We start from the raw sequence: 19,647 nt of genomic DNA, 5'->3' as shown, positions 1-19,647 counted from the left end.
AACAAGCTTGTGTCCTGGTTCAGTAAAAAGCAAAATTCAGTTTCTACTTCTACAACAGAAGCTGAATATATTACTGCTGGCAGTTGCTGTGCATATATTTTGTGGATGAAAAACCAATTGCTAGACTATGGTCTGCAAGTGGAAAGAATTCCTATTTTCTGTGATAACACAAGTGTAATTTCCATCACTGAGAATCCAGTACAACATTTAAGAAAAAAGCACATAGATATCAAGTACCACTTCATAAGGGAACATGTAATGAATGGTACTGTGGAACTACATTTTGTTCCAAGTGAAAAACAACTTGCAGATATATTTACCAAGCCACTGGATGAATCCACCTTTTCAAGGTTGGTAAGTGAGTTAGGTATGCTTAATTACTCTTAAATCTTTTCAGATATTTTGCAAGTTGTAATGCATCCAGAAATTTAATTGACTTTTCAGTCCTGGATGAAGTTTTTGCTAAGTCAAAATTTACATCCCGACGGATGATCATTATCCATCGAGTTCGATCATCCGTCGGAATATAATTTGTTAATAAAATCAATTATTTTTCTGGATTTTTTTAACTCGACATATAACTATTTATCCTCATCCGTCGAATTTTCTAAATCCTAGCCGTTAATTTTCTGATCATTATCCATCGAGTATACTTACAGTTTGTAAGCATAACACGGCGGATAATTGATGGAATTTTTACATTTTATCTTTTTAAACGGCTATTTTGGGCAATTTTTATTGGTCACTTTATTTTACTTTATTATTTTTGACAATTATTTTTTCTTGGAGTATAAAAGCAGAATTCATTTTAATTTTTTTTCTTTTATCATTCTCAATTCATCTGCACTAACTTCTTTCTTTCTCAAAAGCAATTACCCTCTCTCTCTCTGCAATTTTTACTCTCTAACAATGGCACCAGTCGTCAAGATCATGTCTCAAACTGGCTTCATCTATGAGAAGAACAATTTCACGGCTCTAGTGAACAAGGGGATTCAGCAGTCTGGCAACTACCACAAAATGATGGATTTTGTACAAGGCTGTAAGCTCAAATATGCCATGCTAGAGTCTCCCACTATCTATTGTGAGGTTGTAGAGGAAATATGGACGACTGCAGTGTACAACTCAACTGACAAGACCATCACTTTCACTATTAAAGGTAAGGAAGTTTGTGTTAATAGTGACATTGTTAAAGTATGCTTTAGGATTCCTGATAATACTGTCTCTACTCCACACACAGACACTGATATTGTTAACATGTTAAACTCCATAGGTTATGCACTCACCATCTCTAAATTAAGTGAAATTAGGAGATTGGGTTCCTAGGAAAGAATGGAGTTTCCTGTGTGATGTAGTTACCAAAGTATTTTCTGGAAAAATTTGCAATTTTGATTCTGTTAATATCTCCATGCTCAACAAGCTTTACATGCTAGTAACTGATAAATACTTCAATTTTAGTGATCTAGTCTTTTTTTAGTTGGGGTTTAACTTAGGAGAGCTTAATAAGAGGGGTAAGAGTGTTTATTATGCTAGATTTTTCATGATGCTTGCTAACCACCTCTCTGAGGATATTGTGCTTGAGAATCCAACCAAAAAGTTAAACTGTCGGGTTCAAGAAAGAAGAATTATTGCAGATCTCAATAGAGCAGATCATCACAAAGAGGTGCCACTCTTCTACTTTCCAGTAATGGAGGCACCTCAGGTAAGTAAGGTAATTTCAATGGTCTCTACTCTTCCAACCTCAAACACTTCTTTGCCTTCTAGTGTAGTAGTGGCATCTGTGCCCATGACCAGACAGATGCCTACCCAAGCTGCCAAAACCAAAGTTTCAAAACCAAAGACAAAGAAAGCCCCCTCTGGTGTCTCTCAAAAGATGCCAGTTATAAAATCCACTAAACACAAAGAGGGGAGTGTGAAGGTGGGAAAGACAGGTGAGGGACAGGGTGAAAATCAAAGAAGCCCTAAGGATAATGATGGTGAGCAAAGTGTATCCAAACCAAGTCCCACCACAGTTTCCCAACAAACTGTGGTTGTTAATAAGGATAAAAGCTCAATTCTAGTTCCATCCTCCCAAAAGGATGTAACTATTGAAACAAGCTCTCAACCAGGAGCATAGAATAAAAGGGGTAGGGACACAAGTTCACTACAAACCTACACAAGAAAGAAGAAAACTAAAACCCTTGGGGATGCATAGGGTGCACACATAGTACAAACTGGAGCTAAAGACCCAGTCACTGCACCATCTCAAAGTCAAATTGATGTGGCTCTAACAAATGTGGAGTCACAGCCAAAATCTGTATAAATTGAAACACCTCAAACACCAAATTCTCTCACACACTCTTTGGATGTTGACATGATTCAAACATCACAACCATATTCTCCATCTTTAACTCTGTTGGAGAAGCCAAAAATCCATGCAAATGAGCATCATCTTCTAGATAATTTGTTGGCTCACTTGCCATTTCTTTCTGAGACTGTTGAGACATCTGTGCCAAAATTTTCATCAATCTGCACAGTCCACAATAGTCTCCACTCCAAACTCATTCATTTCTACTCACTCGATGGATATTGTTCATCCGTCGAGTAGTGATTGTATCCCGACGGATGTGCCTAGCAGCAGTCATCCATCGGATAGTCAAATTACTAACCCGATGGATATTTTTCATCCGTCAGGTGTCTCTGCACAACTCCAAAGTTCAACTATAGTTACAAGTGCAGATGACTTAGTAATTGTGCAATCACTATTAGGATTGAGGGAAGGTAGTGACTTGAGTGAGAGTCTGGGTTGCTCCCAGGAAAAAGGAGAGAAAAAGAGTGATCCAATGCCGTCCATTTCTTCAGGACTGGCAAAAGTGAGTGTGAGGAGTCCCACCTTAGATGGTGAAGGTGAGGGTGTGAGGGTGGGGAGCCAATGTGAGATCTTGATGCAAGAAAAGAGAGATTATGAGAGAAATGCAGGTACAAGAGATATAAGGGTGGGTGTCATTGCAAGTGAGTTAATGAATGTCCAGGATGCTAACAGGGAGGAACTATTTCAGCAAAGTCAAGCTGTTGTAGATTCTACCTCCTTGGATGCTGAGGCATTTACTCACCCTGTTCCAGCATACCAACTTCTAGTTGGACAGGGCAATGACAATGCAGAAAGGATGCTAAATCTGGTGCACACCACACAGTCCATGCAAAGAGCTAAGGATGTTATCACAGCTTTGCCTTCAACAACTGGTGATGTTAATTATGAGACTGGTGGTTCAGAAGAATTTTTTGGAGGTGAAGGTGGAGATAGTGAAGAAGAGCCATTGGACATAGGGGAAGAAGTAGGCCCTAGTTCCAGATCAGGTATGCCATCTTGGGCATTTTCAAAGCAATATGATGAACACTACTTCAAGACAACCCTAATTCAACTTATAAATCAGACACATTCTGCTCTTCAAACCACCACAAATGCTAGCACCAAAAAGCTCCTTCAAGCACATCTTGCTTCTCTGCAACTACAACAAATCCAAGGTCTTCAACATGCTCAAGATGTCAACACTATCAAAGGTGATATTGATCAGATGAAAAAGGACATTTCTGAAAGGTTGGACTCTAAACTTCCAGAAGCTGCAATGCTTGACATTAAGAGACAACTCAGGAAAAATTCTGATCTTGCCACAAAGATAGATGCCTTGGATACAAGAATGATAGCAATGGAAGCCTCTCTCACAACAATTCATCTCCATCAAGCACAACAAACAGACTTGCTTCAGAAACTGGTGGCTGCACATACCTCCTCCTCTACTCAGCTGGATGATAACAAAAAGGGGGAGAAAGAGAGTTCTAGGAGTGAGGGGGAGCAAAAAGTGCTTAACATTCAAGTGAGTAAAGCAATTGTGCCGATAATTGCTTTCACAAAGCCACCAGCTAAAGATATCATTGATCTAATAAATGAAGCAGCAACCACTTTGAGAGCAGCTGAGAAGAAGCAGTTTAGTACAATCAAGTGGGAGAAAATTGACGAGGATATTCAAAAGAAATTTGGTCTAGCAAAGAAGCCAGAAAAATCAGTCATTCATCACTCTCAAGTCAGGCAAATTTCTGTGAATGATATGAGCATGAACTATCTGGAAAAAGGCCAGTCATCCTGCATCAAATCCCCAAAGGCAGATCTAATTATGAAGCCAAAGGTGAACTACCCAAAGTCTTCACTCAAGAACCCTTTGGACACAGTGTATGAGACACCAAATCCTGATGAGAAGAAACTATTATCAAGATCTATTGCATTCTACAAGGATCCAGCTGATTCAGCATTGAAAAGGAGAATTGCCAAGGTTTTCAGAAATGGCAAGGAAATTTGTGTGGTGGCTGGACAACCTCAATTTGCTGAAGCAAAAAGGGAAGATTGAAGCAAGAAAAGAAGCAAGCTGCTCTAGATGCTAAAAAGCTCAAACAAAAGAAGGAGCAAGCTGCTATCTTGGCCAAGTTGTAAGCTGTGAAACCCACACAACAAATTTCTGTATAACCATCTGTAAATGTTGAATCTCAAGATCAAGTAGTGCAAGATGTACCTCCACAGACAAAGAAACCAAGGTACAAGCAAATAATGAAGAGAAAATTGGATTTCAGTGATGAAGAGATGGAAGAATACTTTCCCAAAGAGTCTACTTCTACAACAACTCAAACATCCATGCCCTCTGTGGCACATGAAGAATTCAAGATAGATCCATCCAAGAATTTCCATGGTGAACCTATCATTCCAAAGGATGAGCCAATAGACTGGGATAGTCTACCAATTCCTGAACTCAATCTACCTCATTTCATGAAGCCAAAAAAGACAAAGACTAGAGCAGTCAAGAAAGTGAAGATCTCAACTCTCAGATCCAAGCCCCTAACCAAAGCTCAAACCAAGGTCAACAAGGGAGATATCATGTACATCTGTGACATCAAGGAATTCTCTGATCTAAACCTCTATCTAGATGAACTGGAAGAAGTTAGAGGAATTGATGCTTACAGGAATCTACCTGAAAGGTTAGTATTAAAGTTCAAGGGAGGAAAAGAGATACCATGGCCACTTCACAGGATTCTTTAAGAGAGCCAATTTGTACTGATAAAAGTTTATTCATCCTTCAAAAAGAACTTTGGATTCAATGTGACAGGTAGAAGATTAGTTCTAAAGAGATTGAAGAACTGAAGAGTATTAAAGCCAAAGATGCACTCCCAAAGACTTTAACCATTCCTTACACAGGGAGTAGAGTGCATCTAAGGCCCTACTGGCTGATGGAATTCATGGATGATAAGGGAGTTAGAAGATTCTTCAGATTACAAGACCAGTTGAGCATCTCTAGCAATGAGACTCTTCTGAAAATACAAGGAATGCTAGATCTCTCAGAATCTGATGAACTTGAATTCCACAGACAGCTCCAAAATTAAATAGAAGAAAACAACAGGAGGCTTGGGAAGAAATCCAGACAATCAAGGAAATATATCAATTTGCTCAGACTAGAGGAGCACCTTGAAAATGATTGTGAGCAAATCTTTGAACACTTTGTCTTGTAAATTTTTCAGTAAATAATGCAGCACTTTTTAGTTTCATCTACTACCTTTTAAATTTGTATTTTTAGGTTATTTTGTTATCATCAAGTTTCTCTTAATTTATGGCTACAATTCTAGTAGGCATAAATTGGGGGAGATTGTTGGGAATATGTTGTGAACTTGATGATTACATTAACAAAACACCTTAGTAGATTTAACTTAGTGAAAAATGTAGCACTCGACGGATGATCAGATATAGTCCCGACGGATGACTCAATATAGTCCCGACGGATGATGATTTGACATCCATCGAGTGAGTAGCTAATGTAAAAATAACTATTGTAACACATTTCTGTGAAAAACTTTGTATAGATCCTGTAGTAGCATATGATTCATGTTGACTATTATTAGATATGCAGAATAGGCTGATCAATTATAAATATAAGATGTCTTATAATTCTGCATAAGTGAAATGAAGTCAAGTGTCAAATAGCTACCCGACGGATGATCAACAAAGCTACCCGACAGATGATCAACAAGGCAAACCGACGGATGACAAGCATGTACCCGACGGATGACAAGCATGTACCCGACGGATGATCAATTCAAACATTTGTTGACAGTGACAAGACAGTCACATGCGTTGGGTGTTTACAAAAGGAATGTGGAAGCCTGTTTAACAGGAAATGAAGTACAAAGAAGCATTGTCATTTCCATGCAAGTTAAGAAGATTTTCAAAGCTGCTAGAATAGAGTAGTGAAGAAGCATGGAGTTTGACTTGATAGTTTTGTTTTATTATCCTGTCTTATTACCATGTAAACTTGGTGATATATAAACCAAATGTAGCTAGTGAAACAAACAACTAAGCAAACACTTTTTAGAAGAGAAATAGAAAAAGCTGTAACTGTTAAGAATTTCTCTGTAGTTTGTTTGTTCACTTACAAAGCAGCTGTGAGACAATTTGTTCTTCACAGAGTTCTTAAATCGATATATATATATATATATATATATATATATATATATATATATATATATATATCTGGTGGATACTTTCAAATCCACCAGAAAGTTTTAAAAACTTGTGTTTTTATTACTTTGTGTTTTTGATTCACTTAACTTGTTATTTTGCACTTTACAAATCAAACACACACATATATATACATAGTTGAGTTAGAACTTTTTATAGTTCAAGAAAAAGTTTACTAGATTTACATTCAACCCCCCCTTCTGTAATTCTTACTGCATTGTTAGGGACTAACAATTTTAATTCGGTTTTTTGCTCAGTCCTACTCTACGGAACTCTATCTAAATGAGCCCTCCATGGATTGTCAGAATATATATATATATATATATATATATATATATATATATATATATATATAGGGGGCTACTCAAATAGAAACCAAACTTAAAATAAAAACTAGAAACCTACAGCCCAACCCAAAAAAAGCAAGAAATCCGGTCCAATCAAATATAAAAATTTAGTTTTCTCCTGCCTGTCGACTCTTTATCTTTATTACCTGATGCTCGATCCATTATATACATATACTAGCGTAAAAGTCCGTGCGAGGCACAAGCCTCCATATATATTGAAATATTATCTCGAACGAGTTTGCATTTATACAAAAATAATTTTTTAATACGATAATTGATCATTTTAACTTTTCACTGGATTGTCTTACTTTTTTTCATACATACTATTAAAACAGTATTAGATAAGTTTAGTGGTGAAAACTTATTTTTTATCCTACAGTTCGATTTTAACTTACCGCGATAATTTTGAGATTAGATATTTATTGAAAGTTATGTGATTCTAATTAATAAAAAAAAATCAAAATTATATCATCATAACAAAAATATTTGAAATTGTTCGTAGGGATATGCATCGGGTCACTTCGGGGCCGGGGATTACTATCCCCGCTGCTGATCCCCGAACACACCTTGAATCCGAAATGGGGATTCTTTTCATTACCAATCTCCGCCAGAACGGGGGATCCCACGGGGATGCGGGGAATAATTAAAAATAATAATTTTTTATTTTTATTATATTTTTAAAATAAATAATAATCTACTAATTCGCAATACATAAAAATATTGATAATATCTCATAAGTTTAATATTAAATCATATTAAAACTGATTTATAATGTAAACGAATGACAAATTAAAGATATATATTACATATAATGTAAAAAAATAGATCAATAAAATTATAGATTATTTTAAAATTATTATAATTTTTTAAATACCATTGTTTATAAAATTTTATTTAATAAAATATATAAAAAATATATACCTCATCCTGATATATATATATATATATATATATATATATATAAACAAATCGGGGTTGATTAAGAAAATTTATAAATGTGAAGTGATGAAACAAATTGGAAATGAATATGAGGTGAGTGAAACAAATATGAGGTGGTGTCATTTTTAAAATTTTATAATAAAACTATAAAAACTAAATAAAAAGGAGGCACGTAAATAATATAAACCAAAATTTTATTTACTCAAAAATTAAAGTAATAAAAACGAATTTGATAAAAAGAGAGTATGTAGGTTATCTAAAAAAAAATTTAAAGTTAACTCAAGAACTGATGTAGCACAATGGTAGTGACATGAAATGTTTGAGTAGGAGGTCTAGTGTTTGATTCTTAGGAGATACAATGTTATACTTTTTTTAACATAAATTATATGAGGATGACATTTTTATAATTTTTCAATATAAAAGGGCAAAATTGTACTTTGGCGGCCATTAAAATGGCTCAATTTGTCTCTTGTACTCTTTTAATATATAGAAGGAGATATTATTGACAGTGTTCATCATCAACACAAATAACAATCTTATTGCTTTTAATCAACACCACCTCTATTCATCATCATCTCCATAAATCTCCACCATCTCCATCTCCGATCTAACTTCAATAACCATCAACATCATCATACTAGAAAACTAATATATCGTGTCTCACCATTACAACCACTTCCAATCATAAAAAATTAATCATTGTCGCTATTATAGCATCGAGTTAAGATCTCCAATTACACGAGCCATTACAATTGCATAAATATATGAATTACAAATTTTGTAACAAATATTACTATTATCTAATAAAAAATCACTAATTCGTACTACAAATATCACTAATATATATTGAATAAATCACTAATTTACATTACTATAATTTAGTGATTTATGCCTTTTAATCAATATGCATAATTATATTTATAAAATATTGATAAACTACGCGTTGTAATTATTGGTATCTACTATAAATTTATAGGCGTTGGTGGTGTGTAAATGTTGTCAGAAGTTGAGCAAGCAATGTTGGTGATGGGAAATAGGGGTCTGATGGAATTGGAGGTAGATTAGGTTGTTTTAAAGATAGTGACAGAGATGAAATCAATTATTAATGGTGGTCGACGAAGATGGAGGCGATGATTAACGGAGATGAAGGTGAAGGTCAATGTGCCAGATGTATATAGTATCCATGTATGGGTGGATGTTACTGGAGAGCGATGAGTGAAATATAGACTACGGGATATAAATATAATATGTGGTCAGATTTATTTAAGTTAAAAATACTAATGATTGATATTAGTTTCTAGTTTAAAATTGGTTTCTATTTAATTATTTTTCTATATATATATAGAGAGCTCTCTCTCTATATATATTATTTTTTATTATGAAATGAAATTGTAGAGTTATAAAAAAATCATGTGCAAATTGCTTCTTTTTTTTTTGTCAGTAATCTGTTCGATTAATATAAATTTGAGTGTTAAATTTACCAATCACAACATTGGAATTTTATACTCTAAATATATAATTTAAGTTTAAAGTAACATTTTTCTATATTTAGGTCCAACAAGCAATTCCTTTTATAAAGATTTTTTTTTTTGATGTTCTTTATAAAGATGGTTGTCTCAAATTCTAGCTTCTTGTTTGCTTCTTCTCAATTTTAAAATCTCAACTTTAAAGCAAAATCCAAGTGCACACTACCTTCTTCCTATCGCAACTTTATGTCTTCCATCTCTGTAATTATTTTGTTTCTCTACTTCTTTAAAATTATTAACCAAATAAATTATCCAACTGAAATGCAAGCTATCTTCTTTAACAAACTAAGGATGGATTAAAGCAGAAATCTCGGTGATGGTCATCAACAGAAATGTTGACCATTCATTCTAATATATTACTCCTATAAATTGTTAGTTAGTGCTAATATGACTTCCATCAACATCTTCCATGTGTTTAAAGTGAAAATTACATGGTCAGGAATTTGAGACACTTTATTTTCTATATCTTTTTCGGTAGATGTCAATACGTCATGGATAAAATTGTGTTTTTGCCTAACTTTTCATCATCCATGCATAATCACTTTAATTAGCATAAAAGGAAGTAACACTAGTTTACCTTTTTTCATAATCATTCAAATAAATCTAATTCTCATAATTTTAGTTTTTATATTTCTTTCCAGAATATTTTAAGATTTACCAAGTGACTACCAGAAAATTACCCATTCATAATCTTAATCTGAAGATTTTAAACTTTAATAGCTTTGGTGATTCAAAAGCATGAACCCAATAATGAAGGAGTCAATGAGGCTGAATATAATATTGGGCCGCTAAAAAGCCCAGTCCTTTTGCTAAAGTCACTGTATTCTTTGAAGTTGGGCTGTCTATTGTGATTTAGAGCGACCCAGGAAGAAACAAACAAAAATTATCAAATAAAATTATGAATGTAATCAGTTACGCAAGAAAGATGGTTAAGGCTAAGTGGCTACCGATGTTTACTAACATATCATAAGCCGATTGTTAACATCATATCATTTTACTCTGAACTATTATCATACTCTAATTGAGATGCTAAAACTTGCAGGCCCATCTTGTTCATTTGGTTTAACTTACTTTCTCCTATAACAGAAAGATTATAATTATCTACCTTGTAAATGGCCCACCAATTTACCGGATCACAATCTAATCCAGGCCCAGCTCATTATTTGGTAAAACATCAGTAGCCCATATATACAAGAAATATATCCAAGTCTAAATTGCTCCACAAATTGACCTTATAAAATCGTAATTTCATAATAAGATATTAATCCAAAAAACAAACCGTATTGAAATCTAAACAAAAAAACTCATTACCCTAGCTTAATTATATATAAAAAAACCCTAACTTAAACTCCTAATCATATCCCAAAATTGTGAAAAATGCAACTTATATGCAGAAACATATAACTGGATAAAAAGCAAAAAAGACTAAAAATAGTGATCAACATCACAGGAACAGTTGATTCCGAAGTTGCACCTGAGTTTGGATCTGCCGGAACTTGCTTCCCCTCCGATGGACTTCCCCTGCACGGAGAGAATAGTGTTTTAGGTTTTTTTTTTTTTTTTTTTATAATTTTGTATAAAATTCTAACAAATTGTGAAATTTATCAATAATATTATATTAAAGAAGCAATATTGAAAGTTTTAATATTACATTCAATTACAGGATAATTCTTACGAATCAAGGTAAAGTTTCATTAATGGTTTACAAAACTTCCTACATGCAAATTATATTTTAAGAATTACCTGGCAGGGGAAGAATGACAGAAGGTAATAATGTATTCCGACGCGCCGCCGCAAGTAAAAGTACTCGTAACATCATCATAAGCGTAGCTATAAGCTTGTGGACACCAACTTTTAAAATACTGCGAGTAATTACTAGGCGAGCATGTATCCGGTGTATCAAACGCCCCACTACAACAATAGCTGGGATCCCCAAACGCCTCACACGCGCTCTTACATGCTATGGTCCCACTTGGTCCCACCACTCCTAACTCTTTAGGACACTTGCTATTCAAGTCTGTTGCGCATTCAATAGTCGTGCAATTCCCAAACCTACCACCTTTTGGTTCCACTGTTATAGGAACATTGTAGCCGTCTACGAGGCTGACGTCATAGAAATCTAATCCTCCCCCGCCTTTGAGCGAGAACTCGGCTAGTGAAGCCGGTGGAGTGGCTCCTGAGCCTGCACATTCGAGCTTTCCGGAGCCGCAATCGGCTGTTGCGCAGGTGAATTTACCTGCGGAGTCGAGTGAACAGGATGTGCGGGCCCACAAACGGCCGGACCATGCGGTGGGGACAGAGATGGAATTAGACTCGCCGGTTTGAAGGGCGAAGCCGGTGGTAGGAAGTTGAGAAGTTCCTAAGGCCGTGAGTAAGCCGGGCCAAATAGGGTATGTGCATTGATTTATTAACGTGAATTTTGTTGCCGAGTATACATCTGCATGCAGTTATCAAACATTAATATATTAGAAAAAAACCATAGATGTATTTGTAACAAGTTATAAATGTGTGTGTGTAAACTTATGATTACCTGACGTGAATATCAGAAAAATTGAGGAGATGAGGGGTAAAATAATGCCAAGTTTAGCCATAGATTTAGTTTTTTTATGATGATGAAGCGATATTGAGATCGTCTGTGTTAATGTCAATGATATATATATTATGAGCAGGGGTAACTTTGGTGCTTGTCATGCATGAGCAAAATTATAGTTGGAATGTATTTCAGGTTATATGTTATATTGGTTAAATTTGGTATTTTTTGTAGATAAAAATATGCAAATGCCATGTATATTGTAACTAGTCATACGTTCCCTTGTATATGTCAATTCAATTATAATCAATTGAAACAAGACAAGAATTACAATTTTTTAAGAAAATTATTATTATAAAGTATTTTTGATTTTTTTTTTGTTTTTTAAGAAATACTTTTATTTTATTGTTAATCAAAATCGATTTTCATTAAAGCAACTAAAAAAAAGTAAACTTTGGCTGTTTTATGATTGTGGGAACCTATCGAAAATAGTTGCAAATGGTTGTTTTTAGTTACAATATTAGTTTTTACAAATATTTAAAAAATAATATTTTTTAGATTGGAGGTGAGGATAATTTTTTCAAATACTTATCCCATTTTCCGCGGGGATTTATTAATTCACTATTTATTTCCAGTCATGTATTACGAGTTTAGATTATGTTGCCAGCCCGTTTTATTTTGTCTTGACTAGTGTAATTTTTTTAAAATATAAATATCATACCCGCCTCGTAACAGAACATAAACGGAACATAATTAAGTTTAATTCCGATATTGTTCTATGTTTAGACAAGAGTGGAACAATATCCCATACGGGTTCCCCATTTTCTTCCCTTCAGAACGCAGAAAGCCCCTGAACACAAGTTAATAGATAAGGTAATCCTAGGATATTAGATGGATATAAATTAGCACCAAAAGGAAATCAGATGTATAAATGTTTACATAAATAAACAAATAGTTTTGATGGAGAGACTATTGCACATGTGTAATAATATAATTAAACATAGCAGTTCCCTTAAAATATGTTGGATTAATCCCCTTTCCTGTTAAGTTTGTAAAACGGAAAGCCAATTGTCCTTCCTCGTACGTCCCTGTTCACAACCAAATTACACAGACGCCTCTTTGCATAATGAAGATAAAGCATCGGGATCCAAATATGACTCCAACAATCTGCTGCTGCAGTTTATGTGATTTTATACTCACCCGAGAATCTAGAAGTACACAGACATAGGGACAAGCCCGAAATAAAACCTTGCAGCAGGTGGAGATTGTAGAAGCTATATATCATGCATGCAGAGACACATTTAAAATGCGGAATCACACAAGCAAATCCCAAACACAAAGCTGATACAGGGCAGAAATCACACAAGCAAACATGGAAGAAAGTAAATATGATGTAATTAACGTAGGAAAAAATAATTTATTATTTGAACTGAAAAATTCGAAACTCTTGAAAAACAATCCACTTTCTTAACAAAGTAACAGAAAACTATGCATTATGACAATATTTAGCGAAGTTTCCTTCCTTGCCATAGATAAAACATATACTTCCACTTTCCACCACGTCGACCACCTCTATAACCAGCTCCTCATCCACTTTGCCAAGGATTGTAGGCATGCTAAACCTGGGGACGTTCCTCTAGCTCTAAATGCCCTCGTCATTCACAATTATAACAAGCTCCACCGCAATTAAAAGGATTACTTGAACAAATCCCTATCAAAGTGGCCAGAGCCACCGTAATTGTAGCAATTATAAGAAGCTCCATCACCCCAGACATAGCATTGTTGGGATTAACCCTGATCTATATATGTATATAGGCTGTTTAAACATATGAAAGTTCCATGAGAAAACTAAAACTTCTGATATATTAAAAATGATTACATGCAGCAATTTAAATACAAATGCACACCAAAAGTGGTGGCAATAAAATAGCAACTACGTGATAAACTTCCAGGCTATGTAACTACTCAACTTTCTCCACTACTGAAAATTCTCCACTACTGCTACTACTCTTGTGAACTACTCCTACTTACACTAACATCACTAAAATGAAATTAACACGACTAAAACCAAATTTACAAGACTTAAACAACTTAAATAATTCAGTTTAAAATTAATTTCAACATTCACCCCCTTAATCTTAATCTTATCATCACTGCTCATCTGGCATCTTGTTCATCAGCCCGTATGGCTTTCAACTGAGCCCGTATGGCTCTTTCAACATAACCCGTATGGCTCTTTTGTTTGCCCGTCTGACAAGTTCAATTTTGCCCATATGGCATGACCTTCGATGCCCGTCTGGCAAGAGGTGCCCGTCTGGCAATCTTCTTTATCAGCCCGTTTGGCTAAGCCCGTATGACTTTTCTTCACAAGCCCGCATGGCTTTCAATCTCCACACCTTCTTTATTGAAGATATACATCGATCCATCATCTACAAATACACACACTTGCTGCAATTTCACACCACAAATCACGACTCTCTGTAATATTGACCATCCATTGCAGCTCTTCATCCTTCATTAACAACATGTCCAGCATATGCGTATACACATCATGTACACACACATATACTGCACCCCGTGCTCCTTTTGACACAGCCTTTTACTCCAATAATGTTTCCTCGTGCAATGGCCTTATAAATATTCGTTGCCCAGCAATGAGGCATCACTCTAACGCTGCTCAACAACAAAACTCATCTTTTTTACCTGGTCTCACTATTTTCGTCGTTGTACCATACATCCACTTCCTTCATGGCTGCTATGTTGCTTACTAACTCAACTACAGTTTGTCACAACACCTTCTCATGTCCTCTTGAACGGATAGCTCTGATACCAAGTGTAGGGATTAACCCTGATCTATATATGTATATAGGCTGTTTAAACATATGAAAGTTCCATGAGAAAACTAAAACTTCTGATATATTAAAAATGATTACATACTACAACAAATCTGGCCATTTACGACGGTTTTTTTGAACTGAAATCGTCGTAATTGAGCCATTTACGACGGAAAAAAATCATCGTTTTTGGTCGAGTAGTAAGTTCGTTTTTTCGTCACAAGATAAAACTGTGTCACAAGTTAGAAAGGAGGGGCCCACATTCTCAATAAAATAATAAATATACTTACGACGAAATATTCCGTCGTAAGGTATCAACATACGACGAATAATAATGTCGTATGTTAGTTACTTACGACGAAGGAAACGTCGTATGTTTAATTGTGAGACCCACCTTCGTTAAAATAAAACAGAAATTTACGACGCAACTATACGTCGTAAATTAGTAACTTACGACGGAATATGTGATGAACAACCGTCGTAAGTTTGTTTTTTCAAAATAGCCAAATTCTGATTTTTCAGTTTCCAGCCATTTTTTAAATTCAATACAATGCCAAACAAAAAGCAATCAAAACTAGTGGAAGAACTCATAATATTTCACTATAATTGGAATAATATTCAAATATCATAAAGTACAAAAAAAATACATAAAAACATTAAAAGTACAGCTAACAAAGTCGTATTAAATTGTACAATACATGACAAAACTTAAGTAGAAGCCACTAACTAAATCCAACAAAATATAATGTCCTTGAGCAATTGTTTGTACATTGTTGCACACAATTCTTTATGTTACCCTCTTCTGCATGTACTCAACTTCAGCAAACAAAAGCTCAGTCTGCATTATTATGAAGAATAATTGTAAGAGGAAAAATGATTACTACAAAAATGTTATTCGCTTATCATTATCGAGCAAGAATGAAATGTCATTGTAGACTATACCTTCTTGGAGCGGATTTTGTTAAGTCCTTTCTCAAGTTTGGTTTCCAGGTTTTTCAGATCCTTAACATTCAGAGAGTTTATGGCTTCACCCATCATGTTCCTGTAAAATGACTCAACTTAATTAATTAAGCAGATTATATGCATATTAGCCTAGGTATACATATTATTAATTAAAAAATGTCACCTGTTGTCCTGTTGTCCTGTTGTCCTGCTGTATTTTGGTAATATCCCGACGTAATCTCGTGGCTTTTTGCTGGTAATACTGAGATTAATATCGTTCAATAAGAATTTGGCATTTCGAAACAAGTATAGTTAAGCTATGTGAGAATCAACGAGTGCCCTAAGTAAGGATACTTCAGGTACTTGGTTCAGAATTCGATTTTCTCCATCCATAAACTTGCTAAATTTATTTAGTACTTCACTTTCGAAAGATACTTAATGTATTTTAAACAGGTAAATACTCTATTAAGTTACAACAATCTCAAAGCATGGGAAAACGAAGAGTACTAAATACATTCTAAACACAAATTGACTCTGTTGTTCGAAGCAAAATCATAAAAAATACAAGGAGAAAAAGCGATCAAATTTACAAAAGTTCAGATTCTGCCTAAATTATTTAAGCACCAATCAATATAGCAGTATAAATTCGATTAGACTCTAGAATATTTCACAAGGTTTCCGAAACATCTTGAATCATGCAAAACGGATACTCGAAACTCAACTTATGATTTTTCTCGTGAATCTATACATAAGTGAAACTAAAAATCTGGCATGCATTACTTTATAGTTCTACTTTTGATTTCCCTAGTTGCAAACTGAAGTAAAATTAATTACAGGCATAAAAATGAAGAGGATTAAATATGTTTGCAATCAGAAGGCCCTCGCTGTCAGCGAACTCATATCAAAATAGAGGACATAGAACATAAGACTCCAAGGGATTTACAATCTGTCCAGAATTTTTGACACAGGTTTTTGACATACAAAACACAGGAAATTGCACAGTATCAAAGTACCAGATTATAGGGTGTTTCAAGAGGTTTTCAGAACATGTTTAAACTCAGAAAATGGACACTCGAAACTCAAGTTATGAATTTTGGAATTTAGGCCATTAATCCTGAAATATCAAATTCTGCACTGCACTTGTAAGCATTAGAAATATGAACACTTCCAGGAATCCAAATCAATACAAGTTAAGGTATTTACTTAGTGAGCCAACAAGTACACCTAGTAAGACTTGGTCTCCTGGTAAGTAACACTAATTTGGTTGCACTTATTTCTCGATTTTCATTCAAACCTTGTGAGACTCTGTTTAATATACTTTCTTTTAATCCGACTACTTATTAGAGACTTCCTTAAGTTTACCAGAAATATAATAATACACACATGAGTCCCCAATTTATCTAGAAGGAGTTACAAAACAAAATACTGAAAAAGAAAAACCCTTCTATAAGATGACTCAATAATCTAAGCTACAAAAAAATATGATTGTGCAGTCCTTGTGCTTAAGTCACCACAAAAGCCATTTAACACAAGCTAAACTAAACAAGAGATAGAGTACAAAAATGACCAAAAAAGTTGCAAGAAAACCCACACAAAAAGTTGTACCTGAAGTACAGAGACAAAGTACTGGCCCTCCAGTTTCCCTGGCTCAGTTCCATCTACTTGGTATCTGCTTCTTTGCAAGAAATCAATGTCTGGTCTGGAACTTCAACAAAAACTTTCATCGATGTTTGTCTGCTTCCATAGCCGAATTGATTATTTTTCCTCAATCCTACTCCAAGCTGCAGCCCATGAGGCTGCCCATTCTTAGTCTGGTTGGATGTTGGGCTTGCTATCCATTTCTGGGCATCATCCCATTTTAAAGGTGCTGTTTTGGAAAAAGGTGCAAGACCCGCTCTTTGTAGTCCTCGCTCTGCCTTCTGAAACTAAGTAAAAATCAAAAACGAGATTTATAAATCGAAGATTATAACTGTACAAAGCTATCTAGATTTCATTTAAGCAACAATTTAACTAAGTAAGCTCTCGGCAAACTTCCCCCAAATTAGATAGAACCCTAGCTTTTTAATATGTCAAGAAACTCCACCAAACTTTGATTCTCCAGTTGATGCTAACAAGAACAAAACTCACATCCGCCACATTACAATCCACACATTACAATTAAGCAAACTAAGTGAAAAAATACCGTTAATGCAGCCATGCCGCCCCATTGGAAGCCATAAAAACTGCAGAACCTTTAAAATTGAAACCCATTTGAAAAGGAAAACCCTAGATCGAAAAACCCCAATTTCAAAATCCCCAAACCGTAAAAGTTCTAAATCAAAGAAGTCCCAAATTAAAGAAGCCCTAAATAGAAGAGAATGAAAGTCTCGTAACAAAGAGATAGAGGGGGGGAGAGAGAGACCTGAACGAGATAGGTACCGCCAGCGAGAGCAGCGGTGCCCCAAATAGCGGCGGATTGGACATCAGTGGGTCGGATTAGCTTGATGAGCCTGGATTTGGATGGTGATACACTGTATATTTTTTTTTGGTTTGCTAAGCTTTTAGTTTTGATGGAAACCCAAACCCTACAAATGAATTATTGTGATTTGCGATTGGGAATAATACCAGGCTATTTCAACTGATGGCTTTTAACATGGGTCGGGTTAACTTAGATGGGTCGGACCATTTTAGCATTTTGTATTTTTGGGTCTAATAATAAATTTTCATTTTTCACCCAAAAATAAATTGTTTTTGTTCTTTTATCACTTTATCATATTTTTTTGTCTATTCTTCTTTTTTTTTTTGCTAAGCTTTAGTTCGTCTTTGCAAAAAAAAAAGAGATTTATGTTTTTTTAGTCAAAGGCGGGGTATTTTCTTTGGAAAAAATCAGAAAAAGTGGTCCATTTGTCGGTTGAATCATTATAAAAATTATTCAAAAAAAGATATTAGGAAAAATTAGATGTTACTTTTTTAATATATAAATATTTTACAAATTATTAGGAAATAATTTTTTATTTAATTTCACGTTAAAATTTTAATATAAATATTAAACTTACGACGAAATGTTCAAATCGTCGCAATTTCAAATAATCTAACCATATGGATGTCAATAGATATATATATTAGTGATATAACCAAAATTTCATATTAAAATAATTTTATTTGGTTTGACATTTTAACAGTCAAACATCAGTTTGACTAGGACGGCTAACTAGTGTTTATTTCTGAATTTGTGGTTCAATTATTTTAAAAATATTTTTCATCGATCCAACCGGATGGATGTCAATATATATATATATATATATATATTAGTGATATAACCAAAATTTCATATCAAAATAATTTTATTTGGTTTGACATTTTAACAGTCAAACACCAGTTTGACTAGGACGGCTAACTAGTGTTTAGTTCTGAATTTATGGTTTGATTATTTTAAAAATATTTTTCATCGATCCAACCGTATGGATGTCAATAGATATATATATTAGTGATATAACCGAAATTTCATATCAAAATAATTTTATTTGGTTTGACATTTTAACAGTTAAGCATTTGCTTGACTCGTACAGCTAACTAGTATTGAATCCTGAATTAGTCTTACGATTATTTCAAAAATATTTTTCAATGATCTAACTGTATGGATGTCAATAGATATATATTAGTGATATAACCAAAATTTCATATCAAAATATTTTTATTTGGTTTGACATTTTAACAGTCAAACAACAGTTTATATAGTACAACTAACTAGTGTTTAATCTTGAATTAGTGTTTCGACTATTTTAAAAATATTTTTCAACAATCCAACCGGATGGATGTCAATAGATATATATATTACTGATATAACCAAAATTTCATATCAAAATATTTTTATTTGGTTTGACATTTTAAGAGTGAGTCAAACATCAGTTTGACTAGGACAACTAACTAGTTTTTAGTTCTCAATTTGTGGTTCGATTATTTTAAAAATATTTTTCATCGATTCAACCGTATGGATGACAATATATACATATATATA

General features: G+C 34.2%; 2 protein-coding genes across 5 annotated transcripts; both read right to left on the bottom strand.

The window, feature by feature from the left end:
• Positions 1–11,083: 11,083 nt before the first annotated feature.
• Positions 11,084–11,935, bottom strand: LOC141661521 (thaumatin-like protein 1b). The gene is made up of 2 exons (XM_074468544.1): positions 11,875–11,935; positions 11,084–11,781 (listed from the first exon to the last, which is right to left on the bottom strand). The coding sequence occupies exons 1-2, from the start codon at positions 11,933–11,935 to the stop codon at positions 11,084–11,086; spliced, it is 759 nt and encodes a 252-aa protein (XP_074324645.1).
• A 3,354-nt stretch (positions 11,936–15,289) lies between these two features.
• LOC141723581 (floral homeotic protein AGAMOUS-like) lies at positions 15,290–18,250 on the bottom strand. 4 transcript variants are annotated; one of them, XM_074525421.1, is made up of 6 exons: positions 18,052–18,250; positions 17,833–17,915; positions 17,256–17,575; positions 15,835–15,912; positions 15,651–15,750; positions 15,290–15,546 (listed from the first exon to the last, which is right to left on the bottom strand). In XM_074525421.1, exons 3-6 carry the CDS (start codon positions 17,306–17,308, stop codon positions 15,496–15,498), a joined length of 282 nt encoding a protein of 93 aa, XP_074381522.1. In that variant the 5' UTR covers positions 17,309–17,575; positions 17,833–17,915; positions 18,052–18,250; the 3' UTR covers positions 15,290–15,495. The 4 variants fall into 4 exon arrangements, with proteins under 4 accessions (XP_074381522.1, XP_074381519.1, XP_074381521.1 ...); XM_074525418.1 differs by lacking the exon at positions 17,833–17,915; XM_074525420.1 differs by lacking the exon at positions 17,833–17,915 and having other exon boundaries at positions 17,256–17,569.
• Between the last annotated feature and the right edge of the window lie 1,397 nt (positions 18,251–19,647).

Source organism: Apium graveolens, chromosome 5 (assembly GCF_009905375.1).
Source record: "Apium graveolens cultivar Ventura chromosome 5, ASM990537v1, whole genome shotgun sequence".
NCBI classification, from domain to species: Eukaryota; Viridiplantae; Streptophyta; class Magnoliopsida; order Apiales; family Apiaceae; genus Apium; species Apium graveolens.
Note: the sequence above shows the minus strand (reverse complement) of the source record. Positions and strands in the feature narration are given on the sequence as shown.